The 22,056-nt window shown below is 33.5% G+C and overlaps 1 protein-coding gene across 1 annotated transcript in view; it reads left to right on the top strand.

The window, feature by feature from the left end:
* The window catches only part of ATRNL1 (attractin like 1), a 691,263-nt gene that overhangs the window by 25,258 nt on the left and 643,949 nt on the right, over positions 1-22,056 (top strand). Inside the window, exons 2-5 of the mRNA XM_065893763.1 lie at positions 890-973; positions 2,139-2,252; positions 8,885-9,013; positions 10,365-10,573. Coding sequence (XP_065749835.1) covers positions 890-973; positions 2,139-2,252; positions 8,885-9,013; positions 10,365-10,573 — 536 coding nt within the window. The remainder of the gene's footprint in view (positions 1-889; positions 974-2,138; positions 2,253-8,884; positions 9,014-10,364; positions 10,574-22,056) is intronic.

The raw sequence follows: 22,056 nt of genomic DNA, 5'->3' as shown, positions 1-22,056 counted from the left end.
TAGATAATTACCCTGATGTCTGTGTAGACATGTATGTATGTATGTATAAAAATATGTGTGTGTATGTATATGGGGATATATAAAGACTGATAAGCCAGTATGTGTGTGTATGTCTACATAAATACATAAAGGCTAAATGGGAAGATATCTTAGTTATTTAAAATATTGTCTTTTGTTGATAAAATATAATTGGGCTGGAGCTAAGGAGAACAAAATGAAGTAGAATTGGTTATTGTTTAAATATTTTAAAATTCTGAAAATTTGAAGCTTTTCTAAATATCTTTTTCTTTTCTGTGTTTAAAATAGAGGATAATTACAAAACCCTTGATTTACCCTACTTTTAAAATTGACTGAGTTCTTGGACTAGATATAAAGTTGATGAAAGAAAATGATTCTAAAATCAGGTAGCTGATGAACTCAATAAAGTCTGGTGACAGCTACTTTAGCAGTCTTGCTGCATGAAAAGCAAACATAGCTAACAATGTAACCTCCAAAAGTGCTAGGTATATATACTATTCTCTGTTCCATAGATCTGCATCTTTCAGAGTGCATTTGATCTTCTTTCTTTTGCATCTATCTAATTTTTGGGCAGAGTAAGCTTAACAATCTATTTTGCATTAGCATCGAACCCATCTGTATAATGTTGTCTTTCAATGTGTTTTTCCACTTTGTAAAATGAAACAATCATAATACATAAAAATTTAAAGAAATTCAAAATAAGTTTCCTTTGAGATTTAGAGAGATGATATATGGCAATCTGAAAATTTTCTTAAGTTGTAAATAAATTCTCCTGTTTGGAAGTTTGGTTTAGTGTCTCTTTAAATTTTTTATGCTACTGTGTGTCTTAAAGTTACTTTAAGGTAATCATTTTCATGATTTTGTTTTCTAGGTTAACAGAACCTTCTGGATATTTAACAGATGGTCCAATTAACTATAAGTATAAAACTAAATGTACATGGCTAATTGAAGGCTAGTAAGTATACAATTTGCATTAAATTATTTATTCTGAAATGATAAAGAAGGTGATTATATCAGTGTTAAAGCATTAAAATATAACAACTTCATAGTTATATAGTTTATTCTGTTGCTTATTATTGGAAAACATTATTCATGATGTTTTAAAATGGGATTGATAAATTTTAGACATAATGTTTAATGTAAATTACAATACCCTTTTACTTGTGATAATAGTTTGATTTTTACATATATTTATTTTTAAGTTATGTTACTATGGCATTAAGTCAAGTATGCATTTTTGGTTTCTTTTAAATCGCTTGTTATGGAATTTGAAGACTGCATAGAAAGGATAAAAATATTCCATGCTGAATTATGCCATTGGTTCATACTATTCAGCATTTTAGTTCTAAGGGTGTTAAAAAAAAGAACATTTTGTAAAAGAGAGAGTTAATTGTCCTTTTAGAGGCATTTTTCAGTAATTAGGGCTTGAGACTGAATTTATCTATTTAAACATATTATGACTGGATCATAAATGATATGAGTTGTTTTTGAACTATGTTATGATTTTAAAGAGTGTATTTGGAAAACTGGGTTTTTATTTTTGCTACTTTAAAGGTTTTTTAAAACTTCAAGGTTATTAATTCCCTGTGTACCTGTGGTCTCATTCATTTGTTAACAAATAAGAGTATATCGTATTGAGACCTTTTGATTAAAATTTGAAGACCTTATTAGTACCTCTAGTTAAGAGTTCATAGAAATAAGAACAGTCTTGAGTGTTGAATTTAAAAATCAACTTTATTCAAGTACAATTTGCATACAATGAAATACACCCATATTAAGTGTACAGTTCAGTAAGGTTTCAGTAATGTATACAATTTATGTACCTCCACCTTAGTCAAGACATAGAACATTTCCTGTTGACTAAATATTTATAAGACAAAAAACATTTCCTCTTGACGAAATTTTTAGAAAAGGATGATACATACATATGGCTGGTTAATAGATTTTGGAGTTGTATATCATTTTTACAAATTAGATATGACTGGTTATCAATCTTTTATACTGATGATGTATAGATTTATAGCTAAATTAGCTGTAAATAGGTTTTTAATAAAATACTCTAAGATTTCTTTAGACCGTGCTTTACATATTAATTTTAAAATATTTTAATTTTTTTTCAGTCCAAATGCAGTGTTAAGATTAAGATTCAATCATTTTGCTACAGAATGTAGCTGGGATCATATGTATGTTTATGATGGAGATTCAATATATGCACCTTTAATAGCTGTACTTAGGTGAGTAGTTATGTTTAATTGATGAATTTATAGTCAGTTGTAGAAAAGTAGCTGTATAATTTATTAATTTTAAATATATACTCATCTTTACTGCAAAAATAAATTTAGCATAGGTGTTGATGGCTAAACTTCAAAGATGGTATAAGACTATGATGATGCTGTGACTGTCAACTTAGGGGTATATATAATAATGTCAACATTGATATAACGGAGATAAGTAGTTACTGTTTCAGAAATGTAGATTTATTAATAAATACCCCTTATTCTTGCTGTACATATTTCATTCTTTTAAAGTGAATTGAATCTGTTTTCAGAACTATCTGTATTTGGATAGATTAATGTGAGTTCTAGCTGACAAAGGAATTAATAGATATATATTTTATAGTTATCTTTTTATTTTAGAGAAATTATAAAATTTTAAATTCTGTAAAAAAGGTTAAGTTATGCTTTATTTAGTGGTTTAATAAAGAACGTGTTTCTATCAGTTCTCACAGTTTGGGAATTTTGGTTGTTTCCAAATATTTTATTGTTAGTAGTCAGGTAGTAAGATTTAATTTAAAAATTTTAAAATCACAGCATTTTCAGTATCAATTTAAAACTCTTTATTATGTATGTACAAATTATTATGAAATGTTTTATGAACAGGAGAGAATATATTAGATAGAAAATTTTTTGAGCATATAGTGTAGATTTAGTGTACAATTTAACTGCCATGATTGTTGACCAGAGTTATTCATTACATTATCCCTTACTTTTGTTACTTACACAGTATCTCTTATATGTCCTGTCATTGTTAAAAATTTAAATATGGGTAAAAGCTTATTGTTCCCTTCAACATTTTAAATTTTATTTTTCTTTTTACTATTTATGTTGTAAATATTCTGTTTTAACAGGAATGTAAACTATTATTCTTTTGGGCAAACACGTAAGGGCTGTATTTCCAAATGACTGTTTGAAAATGACTCCTTGAGAAATTAGATGCTTATTCTGTGATATTGCTATTGCTCAAGATACTTGTAGAACTTAATTTTTGAGTTGTTTGAAAATTATAGAAAGGGTATTCTGGAGTAACCTTTCATCTAACACCAATAGATAGAAAATGGAGCAGAGCCTTGTGGATAATTACATTGTAAGATAATTTATTACAACAATTAGATAAGATACTAGGTTCAAACATTTATTTTTAGCAATTTAGATATAACCGTTATCATTCCTCTATTTTTATGACATTATTGACTGACCATCATTTAGATGTGTGCCTTTTCATTTGTTTTTCTAGTAGTTGTGATGACTGCATTAATTAACAGTGATTCACTAACACTCTTACCAGCCATTTCTTGATACTAAAGGAAGCTTTTGTAAGATAATTAGCAGGATGGGATTTAGTATATGACTGTGAAGGTGGAACCAGTGACTTTTCATCAGCAGGTATTCCTGTTAACTATCCTGAGAGAGATGGAAAACTCATATTTATTGAATACCCACTTGATTGTAAACACTGTACTAGGCAGTTTAAATGTCATCAGTCCTTGTTAGGATATTGTGGAAGAAGTACTATAATCCCCCATTTATTGTTGAGAAAATTGAGACTCAGAGAAAGTTTTACTTCTAATAGATGGTAGAGCCAGGATTAGGACTTGACAATCTCCGAACTTAAAAGCCTATACTGTTTGTACTTCATTTTACTAAGAATTCAGAATCTAAATGTTTGAATTGTTCCAGCTGTATAAGAATTTATTATTCAACAAACATTTGGTAACCTCCTCAATTCAAGAGACTGTCATAAGCCTGGAGGATGCAGTAAGGAGTAAGATACAGGCCATTGCAGACACCAGCTACCTGAAGTTGCGCCCAACTTTATTGGTTAAGTGCACAGTCCTTCACAAAACTGACCTCGCTTCAGATAACAGCTGCAAGTTCAGGGGTCTTCGGGCCACCTGCACTTCTGACCAGCTGGCTACAAATTTAGAGGTGCCTGTGGCCCCCTCAGGTTCAATAATTTGCTAGAATAACTCACAGAACTCAGGAAAGCACTATACTTATGATTATAGTTTTATTATAAAGGATAAAAATTAGGACCAGTCAAATGAAGAGACACATAGGGTGAGGTCTGGGAGCATCTCAAAGCTGTGTACTCAGGACATATGTTACCCCCCCAACATATCAGTGTGTATTGCCACTTAGGATGCTCACCTGATTTACAGGTGTACAGAGTTTTTTTGGGGTTTCCTTTTGTAGGCATTATTGATCTAATCATTGGCCATAAGGCTGAATGCAATCTTTAGCCCCATTCTGACTCTGGAAGTCAGATTGATTTCTTGTGGCTTAAAGCCCCAGCCAATCACACGGTTGGTTTTTCTGGTGGGGCCAGCTCCCATCCTGAGTCACCTCATTAGCATAAACTCTGAGCCCACCATGAATAACAGAGACATTCCTGTCACTTGGGAAATTCCAAGGATTTGGAGGCTACATCACCACACAGTAGTTGGGCACTGGTGGTGGTATGTAAACTGATTTTTTATACAGCACAATAAGTGTTATAATCAGGTTATGAAAAGAGTGCTATATGATTTCAGAAGTAATGAATTCGTCATGGTGAGTTTCATCATGAGTAGAAGAATGATAGACAAATTGTGGGGGTCAGATAGGACATTCTAGGTAGAGAAAAACATATGTACAAAGGCGTGTACACACTAAAGAACATTATATTTTGCGTCAGTAGTAAGTAGTTATGAGTAACTTGATCATAGGAAATGTGAAGGGATAGGTAGGTGCCAGATTACCCAATAAATGGTAATCAGTAACATCTACTGAATACTTACTATGTGAGGGGCAGTGTGCAAGAGTTCTTTATATATATCAAGTCATTTAATCCCCACAATAACCTTTTAGGTAGGTATTATTATTGCCATTTTGTAAATGGAGAATTAAGGCACAGAGAGATTCTGTGAGTGGCCCAAAGTTGCTTAACTGGTTGGTGATAGAGTCAGAATATGAGCCTGATTTTACAATGCTGTGATCACTGTAGTGTTGCTTTCTTGTTACCCCACTAAAGAAATTGGACTTTATTCTGTAGGAAAGACTTTTTAGAATATGGAGAATGGGTTGGAATGGAGACCTGCTATTTTTTATTGTGTGCTAGACGATCATGTGCTGGACACCATGTTTGTAAAGTCATAGGTAGTGATAACTTGAGGCCTAGAAAGTTATTATATTCCCAAAGAGTGCCTGGGGACACTAGAAATCCACAACCAACTGAATTCTAATTCAGGTGTTGAGGTAATTCACACCCAAACTGAAATTCAGTCCCCTGAAGGGCCTGTCTTCTACTAGTTCACTTTTACACCTAGTTTTTGGGGTCTCAGGTCAAAGTGAGGGCCCTGTGTTCCACTTTTTGGTTTCCTCGCTATGTAAAACAACCCAGTTTCTTAGCCCTTCAGACCTCATCTCCAACTTTGAAATCAGTGAATGCCCATAAGGAGAAGTGGCTCTAATTCATGGGCTTACCCTTTTCTTAGTTCTCCCAGTACCTTCAGGCTGATTTTTTTTAACTATCATTTTTTCTGGTTGATTTCAGTGGGAGGGTTGGTTGGTCCAAATTGGTATGTTATGTGAGAAGTGTGAGTCCTCTTTCATTTACTGCTTTCAAAGCACTTATAAACAAACAACCAAGCAAACAAATCTGCTCTTTTCTTCTATTTCAGAGGGATTAATCATATCTGTTATAAACATCTGGGAATATTATTTTTAGTAATCATTTGATATAATCTCACTGCAATGAAGAAATATATATGTGTAACTAAAACTGGTCTTACAGAATTTTAATTGTGTTGACGGCCTCCTTTTAAAATCTTTTGTTCTTTCACAAACATAAGCTAGTCAATGTTATAATAATTATTACAACATCAAGCATTGATTACGTTTTAATTTGTTTGCTTTTCAAAATGTGTTTACAAAATAAATTATTTGACTGTAATATTTCATTTTGTTCTGTCAAATATGATTTGAATGAAGGAATTCAGTTCCTGGTGGTGCCTAAACATAAGTTTAACAGTGTCTAAAGGCATTGACTATTTTGAGTAATGTAATTTGTTGTTAGCAGCTTCTTTTCTTTCTCAGATTTTATGCTTTCATAGATTTAGAGAGGATAGTATGTATAAATAAATGAAGATATATAATTTTCCCCCATGAACAAGTAGGGTTAAAAAGGGAGAAGTACCAGTTATTAATTTAGAACTCCTGCTTTTACACATTTATATTTCTCCCCATAAACTTCACTTTCTTTTGTGTGTGTATGAGTAATATTGTCTTTTGGGATAATTATATATTAATGTAATTTGCATAAGTATGCAAAATTCTAAAGAAATATAAAAAGTGTGTATTTTAACATGACCTAAAATACTTAGATTAGTGTATTGGAAATGTACAACTTTAACTAGAGTAGCATTGTAGTCACTTAGCTGATATGGAATGTCCTATCTAGCTTCATGAGAATTTGCAACTTGTGGGGAAAAGTAAGGCTATAAAGTCACTTGTTAGAGTACCAAGGTGGTTTTATTTTATTTTATTTATTTAATTGAAGTATAGTTGATTTACAATATTATAGTAGTTTCAGGTGTACAACATAATGATTTGATATTTTTATATAGATTATACTCCATTTAAAGTTATTATGAAATATTGGCTATATTCTCTGTGCTGTAATTACATCCTTGTGTCTTATTTATATCTAGTATTTTGTACCTCTTGATCCTCTTCCCCTATCTTGTTCCCTCCGCCACCCCTCTCCCCACTGGTAACCACTAGTTTGTTCCCTGTATCAGTGACTCTGTTTCTGTCTTGTTATATTCATTTGTTTGTTTTATTTTTTGGATTCCACATGTAAGTGAAAACATATAGTATATGTCTTTCTCTGTCTGACTTAATTCACTAAGCGTAATACCCCCCAGGTCCATCCATGTTGCTGCACATGGCAAAATTTCATTCTTTTTATGGCTAATATTCCATTTGTGTGTGTGTGTGTATGTACCATATCTTCTTTATCCATTCATTTCTTGGTGGACACTTAGGTTGCTTCCATATCTTGGCTTTGTAAATAATGCTGCTAAGAACATTGGGGTGCATATATCTTTTTGAATTAGTGTTTTCATTTTCTTTGGATATATACCCAGGAGTAGAATTGCTAGATCATATGGTAGTTCTGTTTTTAATTTTTTGAGAAACCTCTGTACTGTTTTCCATAGTGGCTGCACCGATTTATATTCCCATCAAGAATGCACTAGGGTTCCCTTTTCTTCACATCCTCCCCAACATTCGTTATGTTGTCTTTTTGATGATGACCATTCTGACAGGTGGGGGTTGATGTCTCATTGTGGTTTTGATTTGCATTTCCCTAATAATTAGTGACGCTGAGCATCTTTTCACATGCCTCTTGGCCATCTGTATGTCTTCTTGGGAAAAATGTCTGTTCATGTCTTCTGCCCATTTTTTAAACAAGGTTTTTTTTTTTTTTTTATGTTGAGTTGTATGAACTCTGTATATATTTTGAACATTAACCCCTTATCAGACATATCATTTGCAAATATCTCCTCCCATACAGCAAGGTTGTCTTTTCATTTTGTTGATCGTTTCCTTTGCTGTGGCAAAGCTTTTAAGTTTGATTAGATTCCATTTGTTTAGTTTTGCTTTTGTCTCCCTTGCTTGAGGAGACAAGATCCAAAAAAATAATGCTACAACTTATGTCAAAGAGTGTTCTGCCTATGTTTTCTTCCAGGAGTTGTATGGTTTCTGGTCTTACATTTAGGTCTTTAATCCATTTTGAGTTTATTTTTGTATATGGTGTGAAGGCATGTTCTAATCTCATTGTTTTACATGGAGCTGTCCAGTTTTCTCAGCACCATTTGTTGAAGAGTCTAGCTGTTCTCCATTGTATATTCTTGCCTTCTTTGTCATAGATTAATTGACCATAAGTGCATGGGTTTATTTCTTAGTTCTCTATTCTGTTCCATTGATCTATGTGTCTGTTTTTGTGCTAGTACTCTTTACTGTTTTGATTACTGTAGCTTTGTAGTATTGTCTGAAGTCAGGGAGGGTGATAACTCCAGCTTTGTTCTTTTTTCTCAAGATTGCTTTGGCTGTGCAGGGTCTTTTGTGGTTCCATACAGATTTTAGGATTATTTGTTCTAGTTCTTTGAAAAATGTCATGGGTGTTTTGATAAGGATTGCATTGAATCTGTAGATTGCTTTGGGTAGTATGGACGTTTTAGCCATATTAATTCTTCTCCAAGTTGGCTTTAAATGAAGGTTTACATATGACTTAAGTTAATGATCACCCTATAGTATTATGACAGGATGGATGGCAGGACAAAAGGGAGAAATGGGACATAGCAGTCCAGATGGTGAGAAGAGAAAAAGGAGTATGGTGGCATGAGAGTAGATGTTAGTCTGTTGGCAGCAGTAGCAGAGCTAATTGGTGAGAAATGGCTAGGAACTCATTTTAGATTTATTCTTCTAGTTGCCCATTCTAATATAGATACTTAGTGATTCTGACAAGAATATTTTGAGTAAATTTTGTGTGATTAACTGTCATATGTACATTAATATACAGAGTGTTCAATTTTGCTCTCTTACAGTGGTTTGATAGTCCCTGAAATAAGGGGAAATGAAACTGTGCCTGAAGTTGTTACAACGTCTGGCTATGCACTGTTACATTTTTTTAGTGATGCTGCATATAATCTAACTGGCTTCAACATTTTTTACTCGTAAGTATTTTTTCAAAAAGATTCATATTGTAATGATTCTTATAATTTGACATAAAAGAGTTTATTGTTTGTTTTTATAAATGTCTTATATACCAGGAGCAGGCTAGTGTGTTAAATTCCAAAATATATAGCATCTCTTCCTAAGTGACATAAAATTTTAATAATATCCCAAAATACTGTCCAAGCTTGTATAGGATAGTTTCTAAGTCTCAGGACACTATGGTAACAAGTTAAGTTTGGTTAAAAATGAATTACACAATTAAAAATTTTTGGAAAATAATTAAGTAAACATATTATACAAACAGTGTCACTTTACTGGTAATAACGGATGTGTAGGATTGCAGGGAGCCCTCATCTGCCCTACTGTGCTCAAAGGTATTTTATACCTAATTTGGGAGAGTGAATGAGAGCTGAGTTTTCATACTCCTTCTGTATTCTAAAGACTGTACTGGATGCTTTATATATATTATATTCTTTAATTCTCTTCTCATCAGTCTGTCAAATGGGTATTTTTCCCATTTTACACATGAGGAAATTGAGGCTTAGGAGATAAGGTAAGTGGCTATATACCACTGTCTCCTCTAAAATTAGAAAGTAGTATTTATTGAGCATCTATTGTGTAGACTCTGTATACATTTTTATATCTGGAAGTCCAAGGGTGAAGTGAATTAGCCAGAGATGCTTTCAGTTGCTTTCATTAGGAATGGCCACAGAGGAACTTGAAACATTTTTTTTTTTGTTTTCTTCAAGAACGTAGAGAATGATACCAGAGAATTTTTCACGAGGAATAAAATATTCTAAATATCCTTGAATCAGCAATTTATTATAGGATTTATTTATATCAAGAATTTACACAAGGGAGAATAAATATATAGTAGAATATAATCAGCTTTAAAATGAAACTTGGTAAATATCCTTTTACTTCCATAACAGTGTATAAGTGATAGCATGCTGTTTAAGTATTATATAACCAGTTTAAATCATGGCTTCTCATATTGTTTCAGGTATTCATGAATTTAATTTTTTTCTGTGAAATATATATTCAAAGCAGTTGAGTACTTAAGTCTTTACAAAACAATGTGCTTGGAACTGTATAGATCCTGCAGGTGTTGAGTATGTAGTCTTGGTAGCAGAGTAAACTCGGTGAATGAACTGAGGCCAATTGCAAATATGTGTAACCGAATTGCTTTAGGGTTTAAAAGGTACAGAGTAAAGAATTGAAGTCGCATTGTAAAATTGCGTTAAATGAAGCACGTAGACACAACATAAAAACTATAAAGTTAACAGAATATCAGCCAAAGTTCCTTTTCAGTTGTCTTGAATTTGAATATATATGAATTATATTTTACAGAATCAATTCTTGTCCTAACAATTGCTCTGGTCATGGGAAGTGTACAACTAGTGTCTCTGTTCCAAGTAGAGTATATTGTGAGTGTGATAAATACTGGAAGGGTGAAGCTTGTGACATTCCTTACTGTAAAGCCAATTGCGGCAGTCCAGATCATGGTTACTGTGACCTAACAGGTGAAAAGCTGTGCGTCTGCAATGATAGTTGGCAAGGTAAGTGGCTTTTGAAACATTGATTTATGTATCTAATATATTAATACAAATTCTACACTCATTCGTTTTGCTGTAGTTTACACACCCAAATCTCATGTATTTGTTTTATTTTTACAATTTCAGTAACAGTCAACTTCTTAATAGCTTGCTTCTTCACAAATAAAATCAGTAAAGATTTTGTCTACGTGCTATTTTGGGAATCAAGTGAAGTTATATATGAAACTCTTTAAATTGTAGACGTGTGATCATTCTGATCTTAACTTTTTGTTGAGTTCCCAAAGATTTGGTGACGTGGCTGAGATTAACACGTGGTACATTCAAATTTGATTTGTAATGGGTAATATAAATAATATATTGCAAAAATAGATGCTCATCTGGGAAGGTACTGGACTATATTAAACTTGTTTCTTGGGAAAGACTGACCTCTTGTGGCTATGTTTTAAAAGAACATAGAGTATTTTTAAAAGTTTAGAAGTTTTACAGCTGCTTATTGCAAAAGCAATGAGAAGAATTGGGGAAGAATTTCTAAACAATTTTTATAAATATCTATTATTAAAGATTAATTTTAGACTGCATTGAAGAGTTTTAGCTTACTTAAGTATTTGGGTATAAAATCATAAATCTTGTCATTGTGGAATTTAATGAAGAGATAGGTCCTAGTTATCTATATACTTACCCACCCAGAGCTTGCTTTGTGCAGATTATATTTACATATTGAGAGCTTACTTTGTGCCAATGTATTAATCCTGTTGATGGGGGAACTTTGACTCAAGAAATACATAATCCAAAGTTACATGATCATGTGTTGTTATAACACAGTGTAACAGTAGTAATAATAGTTCCTACCAGAGCTGTGTAAAAGTAAAAACCAAAGAGAATGGTTTCATATTCAACGTTCTTGAGACAAGTTAGAAAAAATGTTACTGAGTGTGCTGAGTACTTATTTAGAGGAATTATTTTAGGCTTTCTGTAAATTATGCCCATTTTAAACCCATGTTATTTCATTAAAAAATTAGTTGCTCCAACCATATGAAACATCAGTGATTTCTTATTGAATTGAATTTGATTTCCTACTATGATTATGACAGATACAAATTTCTCAGTGTTTTTAGTTATACCTATAGACATATATTTTGTTGAGTGGCTATTTTAATAAATCATGACCTTTCTTCCCTTAAAAAGTGCCTTGAGGTATCTTTTTTTTCCGTTTCAGTCTTGAAACTAAAATAATGTCCTTTTCTATGGAGAGAATAGTACACCAAGAATATATTTAAATTAAGGCCTGAGAAATAGAAGTATAGCTTGTATGCTTGGTGTTTTTCTGACTGGTCTTCATCTGCTATTAGTCCTCATCTCATTTTAACAGTCTTGAAAGCAAAAGAGGGATATATTTGTATAATATTCTCTATGAAGAGCTCTGTCCTTTTTTGCTCTTTACTTCCTTTTAGTAGTTCTTCTTTAAAATGCTTTATGTTCTGTAGGTTTTGTAATATGTATCTGGTTGAAAATATTAGCTTTTGTTTTTCTGGCTTTTGTTTATCAGCATTTCACATTTTATTATTCTTGTCAGGAGTGCCTGAAATCTTAAAAATTCCTGGCTCTTAAATGTCTATAAGCAAATAAAAATGGGGAAGCAAATGCTGGGTTTGTTTACTTTTGAAGCAAAATGATAATATGAATAACTTTATATATATATATGTATTAACACATACACATATGCATGTACACATATATTTAAAAAAATTAGAATAATGTTAAAGTGCTTTATTATAAAATATACAGAAATCAGATACACTTTTATACCACTATTAATTCTTTGTAATTAAATAATTCATCTCTGAATTGATATGAATGTTTTATGGGTAGTGTTTGGTGAAATGGATATTGTGTGTCTTTCAAGACAGATGATGTGCAGGTTGGTTTCTTTGAGTCTCCAAACTGACTCCTGATTCTATATCTAAGGAAGCCTATCTTAAAGTAGGTGGGATTGTTGACTATATCACTAGGTTTTAATTTTAGATATATGGAATGGGAGAAACCATTGAGGTGAAACGGAGAGAGATTTGTTTCTAGGGCATCTGAGGAATGATCAAAGAGCTGGAGATATTTGAAATGAGAGCTGAGGAGGCAATCTTTATGAGATTCAGAGTCTGGCAGTTTTTAATGTGTTATTTGGAACTGGATTCTTTGGGTTAAGAATAACAGATTGTTGCTACTTTCATTATATTTTATCCATTTATGTTGGTTAATTTTACTTTGTTTGGTTCTGTGCTAGTATATAAAAAGAAAATAAATGTTGTTTTCTAGAAACTGAGATTTTATTAAGAGAATACAGAGGAAAAGCCTAGATTTTTGTTAAGTCTTGAATCCCCTTCCTCACATTTCTCTAGTGCTTGTCCCACCTAGGCTTCACATCTCCTTGTTTTCCAAGTTTAGTTTTTCTATGTAGCATCTCCTCAGAGTTTTGCTTAGCCATTACTATACTTTTTCCCCCCTTAACTTGCTCATCTAAGTCTTTCTTCCTTAACCATCTGCTTTCACCTTTTTACTGTTTTAGGCAATAGGAGTATATTTTAAGACTAGATGGCACCATTAAAGTCAACTGTCCCCCTTTTTCTGTGGAAAGCACTTGTAACAACCAAAAGCTGAAATAGTAAAGAATATAGAAAATGTTAGTGCAACATTTTGAAAAGCATACAAGTTGATTGTATAATGTTTAATTTTGTTATAATGTATAGTTTTCAAAGACAATGATATATACATATCAAATAGATTACTTAAAGGGTAGAGACCTGTGTGGATTCATCTGCTTCTGTGACATCTTTCACTTAATAAAATTTAAGTCTTAATAAGTCACAAGAGGGAAAAAGACAACTTTGAAGAGCATTTTTTCTTTTAAGATGGCTTCCAAACATTGGGATAGATGAGGATTTTTTTTTTTTTTTTTTTGGCTACACCATGTAGCATACAGGATCCTAGTTCCCCTATCAGGGATTGAACCTGTGCCCCCTCCAGTGGAAGCGCAGATTCTCAACTACTGGGCCACCAGGGAAGTCCTGAGGAATTTTTAAAAGGCATGCAAATCAACATATAATAAATTGGATTTATGTTCATATGTAAATAATACAGTAGAACATTAATTTTCAAAGCAGACTCTTAGATACGGTGTGTTCCCACCCCCCGACTCCCGTCAACTCCCTAACCAGAGTGGCTCCAGGTTTCTCTCTTACATAACTTTAAAAAATCGGAACCACTTTGATTTGATTGTAAGCAACAGAAACAGTTCTGGTTTATCTGAGCAGAAAAGGCAGTTATTGGAAAGTATGTCAGGGACCACTATCTCCCAGCATTCGTTCTTCCCTTCTTTTTAGTGATAGAATTGACTGAGTTTTTAGCTCAGCACATGGTCTTCAGCTACATACCACATTTTTCTGCCTTCCTTGCGTCTCGTGTGGTTATTGTGCTAAGGTTAGGGAAGTAGGATGTGAGTGGAAGTGCTGTGTGGGAATTTTACATCATTGAGATCTTTTCCAATGGCTGGTAAATGGCAGTAACATTAGTAAGCAGTAGCACTTGCCCATTTGCCTCTAGAATGTTTTATGAGAGAGGAATTTACTTTTAGTTTTTTTAAGCAACTTATTTTTTGTTCTCTAAACCTGTACAAAAGGATATTGGGTCGCTCACAAAGGAGATGGGAAGGCTGGAAAAACCTTGGTTAGAAAGGGGTAGGTGTAACAGAAGGCTAGGTGGGTTGGTTCCCAGCAAAGATGAAGCCACAGGAAAGTTTGATTAGGATATTCCTGTTACTGCCACTGGACCCTGGGGTACCACCACTGGTGTCTTTACTGTGGATACTGTATGCTACAGGCTTGAGTGGAAAAAAATCTAAATTCTCCCCACATCTTTGTATCACTTTTGAAGATTTGAAGGCCTGCTTAATAAAATCTACTTGGCTAAACTTAGGTCTTATCCATGACTTGCTTGGCTGCCTTGAGATATAGAAATAGAGAATTTAACTTTTCTGAATTGTGTAGTGGGAAAGGATTCTGTTTCTGAACAAAATTCACACAGTGAGAGATTTCCCCAAACTAGGAAGGGGGTTCAAATGATTGGAATCTTCTAAATAAATTAAAAAATCCAAATCAAGTATTTTAAAGTGTAGATTGTTGCCATAATTGACAAGGAATGGGCTGAATAGTTCTCTCATGCCTACTCAGAAAAGCTTTGCAATGTGGAATAGATGGTAGGAGTAGACAGGTTGAAAAGATAAACAAGCAGTCTTCAGGGTACAATTCTTTCCTTAGTCTATTACAACAAAACATTTTCCACCTGTTTTATAGAGATGAAAAACAAGTTACCAGGTCTTATATACAAGACCATTGCTTAGCCATTTAAAATTTGTCCCTGGTCCTTTCCTATTCCAGAATGCCCTGTTCAATCCTATCGTTCAGCCCTTTTACATGTCTTCAGGATATTCTTTATAGATATTCAATGTTCATTTTCAGTGCGGTTCAGACACTGTTCTTATGTAAGGATTGAAGTTGGTTGTTTTCAGCCTTTAGATGATTGATTAAAAGACAGTATCTTAATATGTAAATCAGGTAATTTGATAGTTTTTTATAGTGTTTCCAATTCTTTATTGAAAGTTACACTTTGGATTTATCTCAGTTCCTTGAATGTTCATTGTCCCTAAATATTTCAAGGCCTTTCTTATTTCTGCACTTCCCCCTACAACACCCTCATCCCTTAACATTCTAAGACTGGGTCACATCCCCCCACGTACTTTCATAGGACCCTATCTTTTAAATTTATAGCTTTTATCACATTTATGTTTGTGTGATTCTTTATTATCTTTCCTACTGGAATACAAACTCCATGAAGTTAAGAATGACTGTTTTGATCACCTTTATGCCTACAGCATCTTCTGTAGTGCCTGTTGTGTAGTAGGCGCTCAAATTTTGTTGTTGTTGAATGAATGAATTAGAAATGTATTAGTTGCTGGTTTAGTGATATGTGGACATTCAAGTATAGATGTTTTAGAAGACTAGTACTCCAATAACTTATGCAATTTACTTGATATATAAAGCATAATTTTAAATATTGAGGGAAACATTTGAATTTGAGCATCTGGTCAGTTATTTTCTTTCAGTCCTTTGGTTTTAGATTTTTGCATTTGCCATTGGGTGGCAGTACTGACTACCAGAGCACACACTTAGATTCCTTGGCATTATTTAAGTTGTAAAAACTTGATGATTTTGTTTGTTTTAGAAAAATATAAAATCTTTTAGCTCAGATCCATGAATATTTTATCATACATTATGTTTTTTCTGGGTTAGTCACGTAACATATTAGGACAGAATTAGTTACTTTAGGATAGTGTGTATAAGTACACGAGACTATAGATTGCTTTAAAGAAATCCACAGCGTAGCTTACATTTCCCTTTAGAAATTTAATAATAATGAACGTGATCTCTCTATTTAACTTTGTGGAGAGACAAGCAACAGATAATGTGCTAGATTAAATTCTTCTCTTTTTGTTCATTTTCCCCAACCAGCAAAAACAGCAAATCCAACTTTTTGCAAGAGCCAATAAAATAAGTTTTTATTCCTCAGCTACTTGAAAAGTTGTTTAAAAATAGTATTGAGGATGTATATATAACACGCTTTATTTACTAATCCATTCATTTATTTTTGTTCATTTTATGTAACAAAAATTTTAGAGCTTCTTCCAAGTGCTAGGTACTATTCTAGGACCTTTGAATACATCACAGAACAAAGAAAGTAAAGATCCTTGTGGATCTTACATTCAAGCTAAGAAAGACAGACCATAGATAATCAACATAACATATATATTATACATATAATATTTTAGAAAGGGATAAGTGTAATGGAAAAATAAGGTAGAGCTGAGAAGGAGGGATAGGTAGATCTAGGGATGGGAGTTACAATTTTAAATAAAATGATCAGGTTAGGCCTTATTGAGAAGGTGACATTTGAGTAAAGACTTGAAGCAAGTGAGGGAGTTAGCTCTATAGATATTTAGGAGAAGGGCATTTCAGGCAGAGGGAATAGCCATTGGCAAAGGCCCTAAGGCAGGAACATGCCTCGTGTGTGTGAGGGCCAGCAAAAGGCCAGTGTGCCTGAAATTGAATGACTGAGGGGCAGGTTGTCGGATATGAGCTCAGAGAAGTTGCAGAGCAAGGAGATGATCGAGGATATGGAGGTAAGGTGCTGGAGTGATGGAGGTTTGTGAGGAATGGAGCTAGATGAGCTAAGCCTTAGTGCTGTAGGCTATTGGAAGGATTTTGACTTTTACCCTAAGTTAAATGGGGAGCCATTGTAGAATTTTGAGCAGACGATTGATATAATCTGACTTAGTTTTAAAAGGTTCCTGTTGACTTCTATATTGAGAATAGACTATGAAAGCAGAGTACCAGTTAAGAGACTACTACTGTAATTATAATCTAGATGAGAAATGATAGCAGTGTGTGCAGGCAGCAAGGAAGGTAAGAATTGCTTAATACTGAATGTGATTTTAAAACAGGGTTAATAGGATTTGTTGATGCATTGGATATGGGGGATGGGAGAAAGAAAAAAGTCAAGGATGACTTGAAGATTTTTTTGACCTTAGAGTAAGATAGAGTTGTCATCAGTTGACATGAGGAAGATTTTAGGAGGAAGATCAGTTTGAATTTGGTATGTTACGTTTGAGATGTCTTTTAGACATCTAAGAGGAGATGTTGAAAAGGCAGTTGGAGTTCAGTGGAGAGAGGTCTGTACTGTTTGGGGCTGATTGGCTTAAAAATGTTAAATTGGAAATGGTTGATGATACTTAAAGCCATGAGATCAGATGAGATCATGAGGGAAGGGAGTGTAGAGAGAGAGAATAGAACAAAGGGCTGTGGGTCACAATAAAATTCACAAAATATTCTGTGCTAGACATAGGTTCCTTCCTTGTGGAAGGTTACCTAATGTTGAAATATTTACAACCACTTACTTTATTGCCTCTGACTTAGATAGGTGGGATAAACAAATCCTGCTTTCAATCCCAGCTATCTCTGTATTTGTCATTTTCAACTAATCAGAACCAGTCTATAAAGCTTTGTTTGCAAGCCTTTCACCACTCAAAAATAGTAATTGGAAAGCACTGATCTTTGCTAACAGAAGGGCAGTTCCTTTCCATACTGTAATCACATCATTGGCCTAAACTGTGAGAACCAAGTATTCTTGGAACAGATCTGGTGTAGTGATTACCACTCACAAATTCATTGTTCTGTAAAATTAGGATATTGTCAGAACAGCTGTGGACATTTAAAATACACTAAAGTTGATAACTGTCCTTTGGAGATTCGCTTTATGCCTAGAAAATGTTTAGAATACTTTGGAAACTGAAACAAAATCAAAATTTTCTGATGATGTTAGAAGATAGGACTCTTGCAATGATGTTATCTCATTTTGCCTTTTATTGTGGAGAACTTCAGATTCAATATGATCATAAGACTATTTCTGGAGTGATTACAGTAAGTTACATGTACCTCTCTTCAAATCTTCCTTCTCAGAATACTTTTCCTTTCCTATTAGCAGTCCAGTTTCTTTGTGGGAAATTGCCTTTCACTCATTGAGAGTAGTCTTGATGGGACGATAAATCCAGATACCTGTCTATTTTAAGCTTGGTTTTCAGCCTCTTTTTAAAAATTCTTTGAATTTCCCCATGTTTTTTTCAACAAATATCCATTTTTCCTTAACCTAGCCAAAAGTAGTTTCTGTGGCTTACAACCAAAGAAATCTAGCTGATATACTACACTAAAGGTACTATTCAGGGAATTGCTGTTAAACTCACTTGAAGACTTTACATTTTTATCCTTCTTTATGGAAGAAAAGTTATTTTATAAAACTAATTTGTATAAAGCAAATAAAATTTTTGTACTGATTTCCAGTATCAAAACAGAGATAGAGTCCCTTAGAAAAACTTTTCCAGTGCAAAATAGACTACTTTGGGAAGGAAGAAAGAATATAATTTAGTAGTTCTGGAATTGCTTTGGAGAAACTTTCAAAACTTTGTAGTACTTTCTTTAGTCTAGGTTTTGTCCTTTGCAATTATTTCTCAATTGTATTTATCTCTGATTATAGAAATTTTTAGTTGTAATTTTACTGTTTTCTTTTGGCATGTATGTTTACTATACCTAATAATGCTAGGCTTCATTAACATATTTTGCCTGTAGACTTGATTATACTTAGTTTCCTTGTGTATTAAAATGAGAGGATGGAAAAAAAAAATGAGAGGATGGACTTCATAATAGTAATAATGTTACTATTATGAAGGTTTCATTATAGTATTTAATATTAAGTACAATCTCATTCAATCTTATTTTATTTTCACAGAATCCTATGTTCTTCTGTGTATACTCTCCATGATTAAACTGAAGTTTAGAGAAGTTAATTCGTCCAAGGTTTCATAGCCAATAAGTTGGAAAGCGAGGTTTGACTTCATAGCTCTTGCTCTTAATCTTTTATGGCTCTAAGTTTATTTTCATTCATTCATTCATTCATGCAGTAAGTGAATACTGAGGCCAGTCATGTAAGAGTTGTGGGCCGTGTTAAGGATTTTTATTTTTAGTGGGATGGGAAATCATTGAAAGATTTTGAGTAGGGAAATTTATATTTTTAATCATTCTGGTTGCATTGTGGAGAGTTGAATGTGATAGGAAGGCAGCAAGAATGGAAATAAGGAGACCAGTTTGGAGACTATTGCAGTAGTCCAGGTGAGATTGGATGGTGACTTGTACTAGGATGGTAGTTGGAAAGGGAAGGATCAGTGTTTAGAGCCTGGTAGAGGTGATCGAATTTAAAAATGTTTATAATTGGTAAGGTACAGACACTTAGACACCAACCAATCAAAACTGATGCTGACTTTAGCACTGGGGCAGGATCCTGGATGAGCCATGCTGTGCCAGGCATTACCCCTTTAGTTGTCTTTTGCGGAGAGTCTGGATTATCTCAGAGGGGCCAGGGGAACTGGGAAGGGGAAGGCCTGGTACCTGCAGCAGCATCTACTCAACAATCAGTGAAACATTTCCATGTTTTAACAGTTGGAAAGGCTGTATTCCTGCATACGTAATGAATGTCAGTCCAGGATTTGTTGGATATGGGTGTGGGAGAAAAAGAGAACTCAAGAATAGCTCCAAGATCTTTGCCCTGAGCAACTGGGTAAATGGAAGTGCCGTTTACTGAGATGGTAAACACCGGTGAAGGAGCAGATTTGGGAGGGAAAAAAATCAAGATTTTAGTTTTGGACATGTTAAGTTTGAGATGATTATGAGACATCCAAGTGGAAATGTCATGTAGGTAGTTTCACTTTGAGTCTGGAATTCAAGAGACATTGTGAGGATGGAGGTATAAATTTAAGAGGGATGAGTATAATTCCACTTTGGATTGTAGAACAGTGTCAAAAATTTGTCTCGCAGTAGCCTGTCACTAATGCCAAAAATTACATCATTAGAAATTCATTTATGCTCTTTGGATTAACCCATGGAAAAGGTAGCATATTAAATCTTTATGAAAACCCACTGTAATATGAATTAGTTTATTACATCTTTTTCAAGACAGCTGTGATCTGCTTACCTTGAGGAGATTCCCATATTGATTGATAAAATTTATGCAGGGAGAATTATGCAGAGATGTTCCATAACAGGACAGATAATGAAGTGGTAGACTTTTCATGGATGTGTTTTTATAAAAAGGGAGTCTTGGATGGCTTTAAATGATACTTAATGGGTGGTGAAGCCTTTGTGTGTATAAAGTGTTTTCTATAGTTATTTGTGTTTTAAATTAATATTCAGTTTATAAATTTACATTTTTAATCATTTTAGTTACGAGTGCAGAAAACTACAAATTAAGACATCTAATTTTCCTTACACTTTTAAGTCATATTCATAAAGCTTTCTATTTATAAACTTACTAATTTAGAGTAAAATAAAGACAATCTGTAGAGTTTGGCTATAGACCATTCCTTCTAATAACTGCTAGAAGTTACATAAAATAAGGTAGTAACAGGAAGAATTTGACTGCTGGTTTGCATAGAAAAGTAGATATTTTAGATTATAGAGTAAAAATTTAAAAATCTCTAAAATCCAATTTCTTGTATTAAATAACAGTATTTATCTGAAGTTATAAATTTAGTTATTAGCATTAGTTTCCTATAATTGCTGTAACAAATTACCACAAACTTGGTGTCTTAACACACATTCATTATTCTCTTACCATTCTGGAAGTTAGAAGTCTGAAATATGTTTCACTGAGCCCAAATCAAGGTGTTTGCAGGGTCACACTCCTTCTGAGGCTCTAAGAAAGAATCTGCATCCTTGACTTTTCCAGTAATAGAGTTTCAGTCCCTACATTCATTAGCTCTTTTCCCCTACTCCATCTCCAAAGCATGGAGCACAGCATCCTGCTTAGTGGTAATATTGATTTCTCCTTCTGTAGTCAAATCTGTCTTACAAGGACACTTGTGATTACATGTAGAGCCCTGCGCTCTAGAGCCTGCAAACCACAGCTACTGAGCCTGCATGCCACAACTATTGACGCTTGCGTACCTAGAGCCCGTGCTCCGCAACAATGAGAAGCCCGCGCACTGCAACAAAGAGCAGCCCCTGCTCACCGCAACTAGAGAAAACCTGTGTGCAGCAGTGAAGGCCCAATGCAGCCAAAAATAATAAGTAAATAAAATAAATAAATTTAAAAAAAGAATAGATACCTAAAATACCTAAAATTGAAAAAAAAAGGACAAAGAATATACAAATGTCCTTTACCCAGATTAACCTATTATTAACATTTTACTCTTTTTGCTTTATTATTCCTGATATAAATAAATCTACATTTTTCTTTTTAAGAAAACAAGATATAGCATTTAGACCAATTAGGTATACCACTTATGTGTAATTGTCCATATGATCTTATTTCTCTTCAGTTAAGTTAGAGGTTGGTAAACTTTTCTGTAGAAGGCCACATAGTAACTATTTTTGGCTTTGGGAATTGCATGATATCTGTTGCAACTACTCAACTCTGCTGAGTACTGCAGAAGTAGCCATAGATAATACTTAAATGAATGAGCATACTGTGTTCTTAAGAAACTTTATTACAAAAGCAGGTAGTGGGTTGGATTTTGCTCATGGGCTGTTGTTTGCCAACCTGAGTTAAATGAGTTCTAAGTGGTTTAGAATTGTAGTTTAACTTTTTATTTCTTTATTTTTATTTTTTTTTAACTTATTTTAAAAAAAATCAGTGTGTTCCTTTAATTTCTTTGGTTACTAAGGAATAGTTCACAGTCTTTTCGCTCAGAAATTATAAAGTTTTCTATATTTGATTTAAAAGATTGTGTTGTTATCAAAGAGATAATCTAGGGTGCTATCTAATTTGTACCTGAAAAATACAGACTCATAGAATGTAAGCATTGAAAAGGACTTGGAAGATGAATGAATGAATGC

Source organism: Phocoena phocoena, chromosome 16 (genome assembly GCF_963924675.1).
Source record: "Phocoena phocoena chromosome 16, mPhoPho1.1, whole genome shotgun sequence".
NCBI classification, from domain to species: Eukaryota; Metazoa; Chordata; class Mammalia; order Artiodactyla; family Phocoenidae; genus Phocoena; species Phocoena phocoena.
Note: the sequence above shows the minus strand (reverse complement) of the source record. Positions and strands in the feature narration are given on the sequence as shown.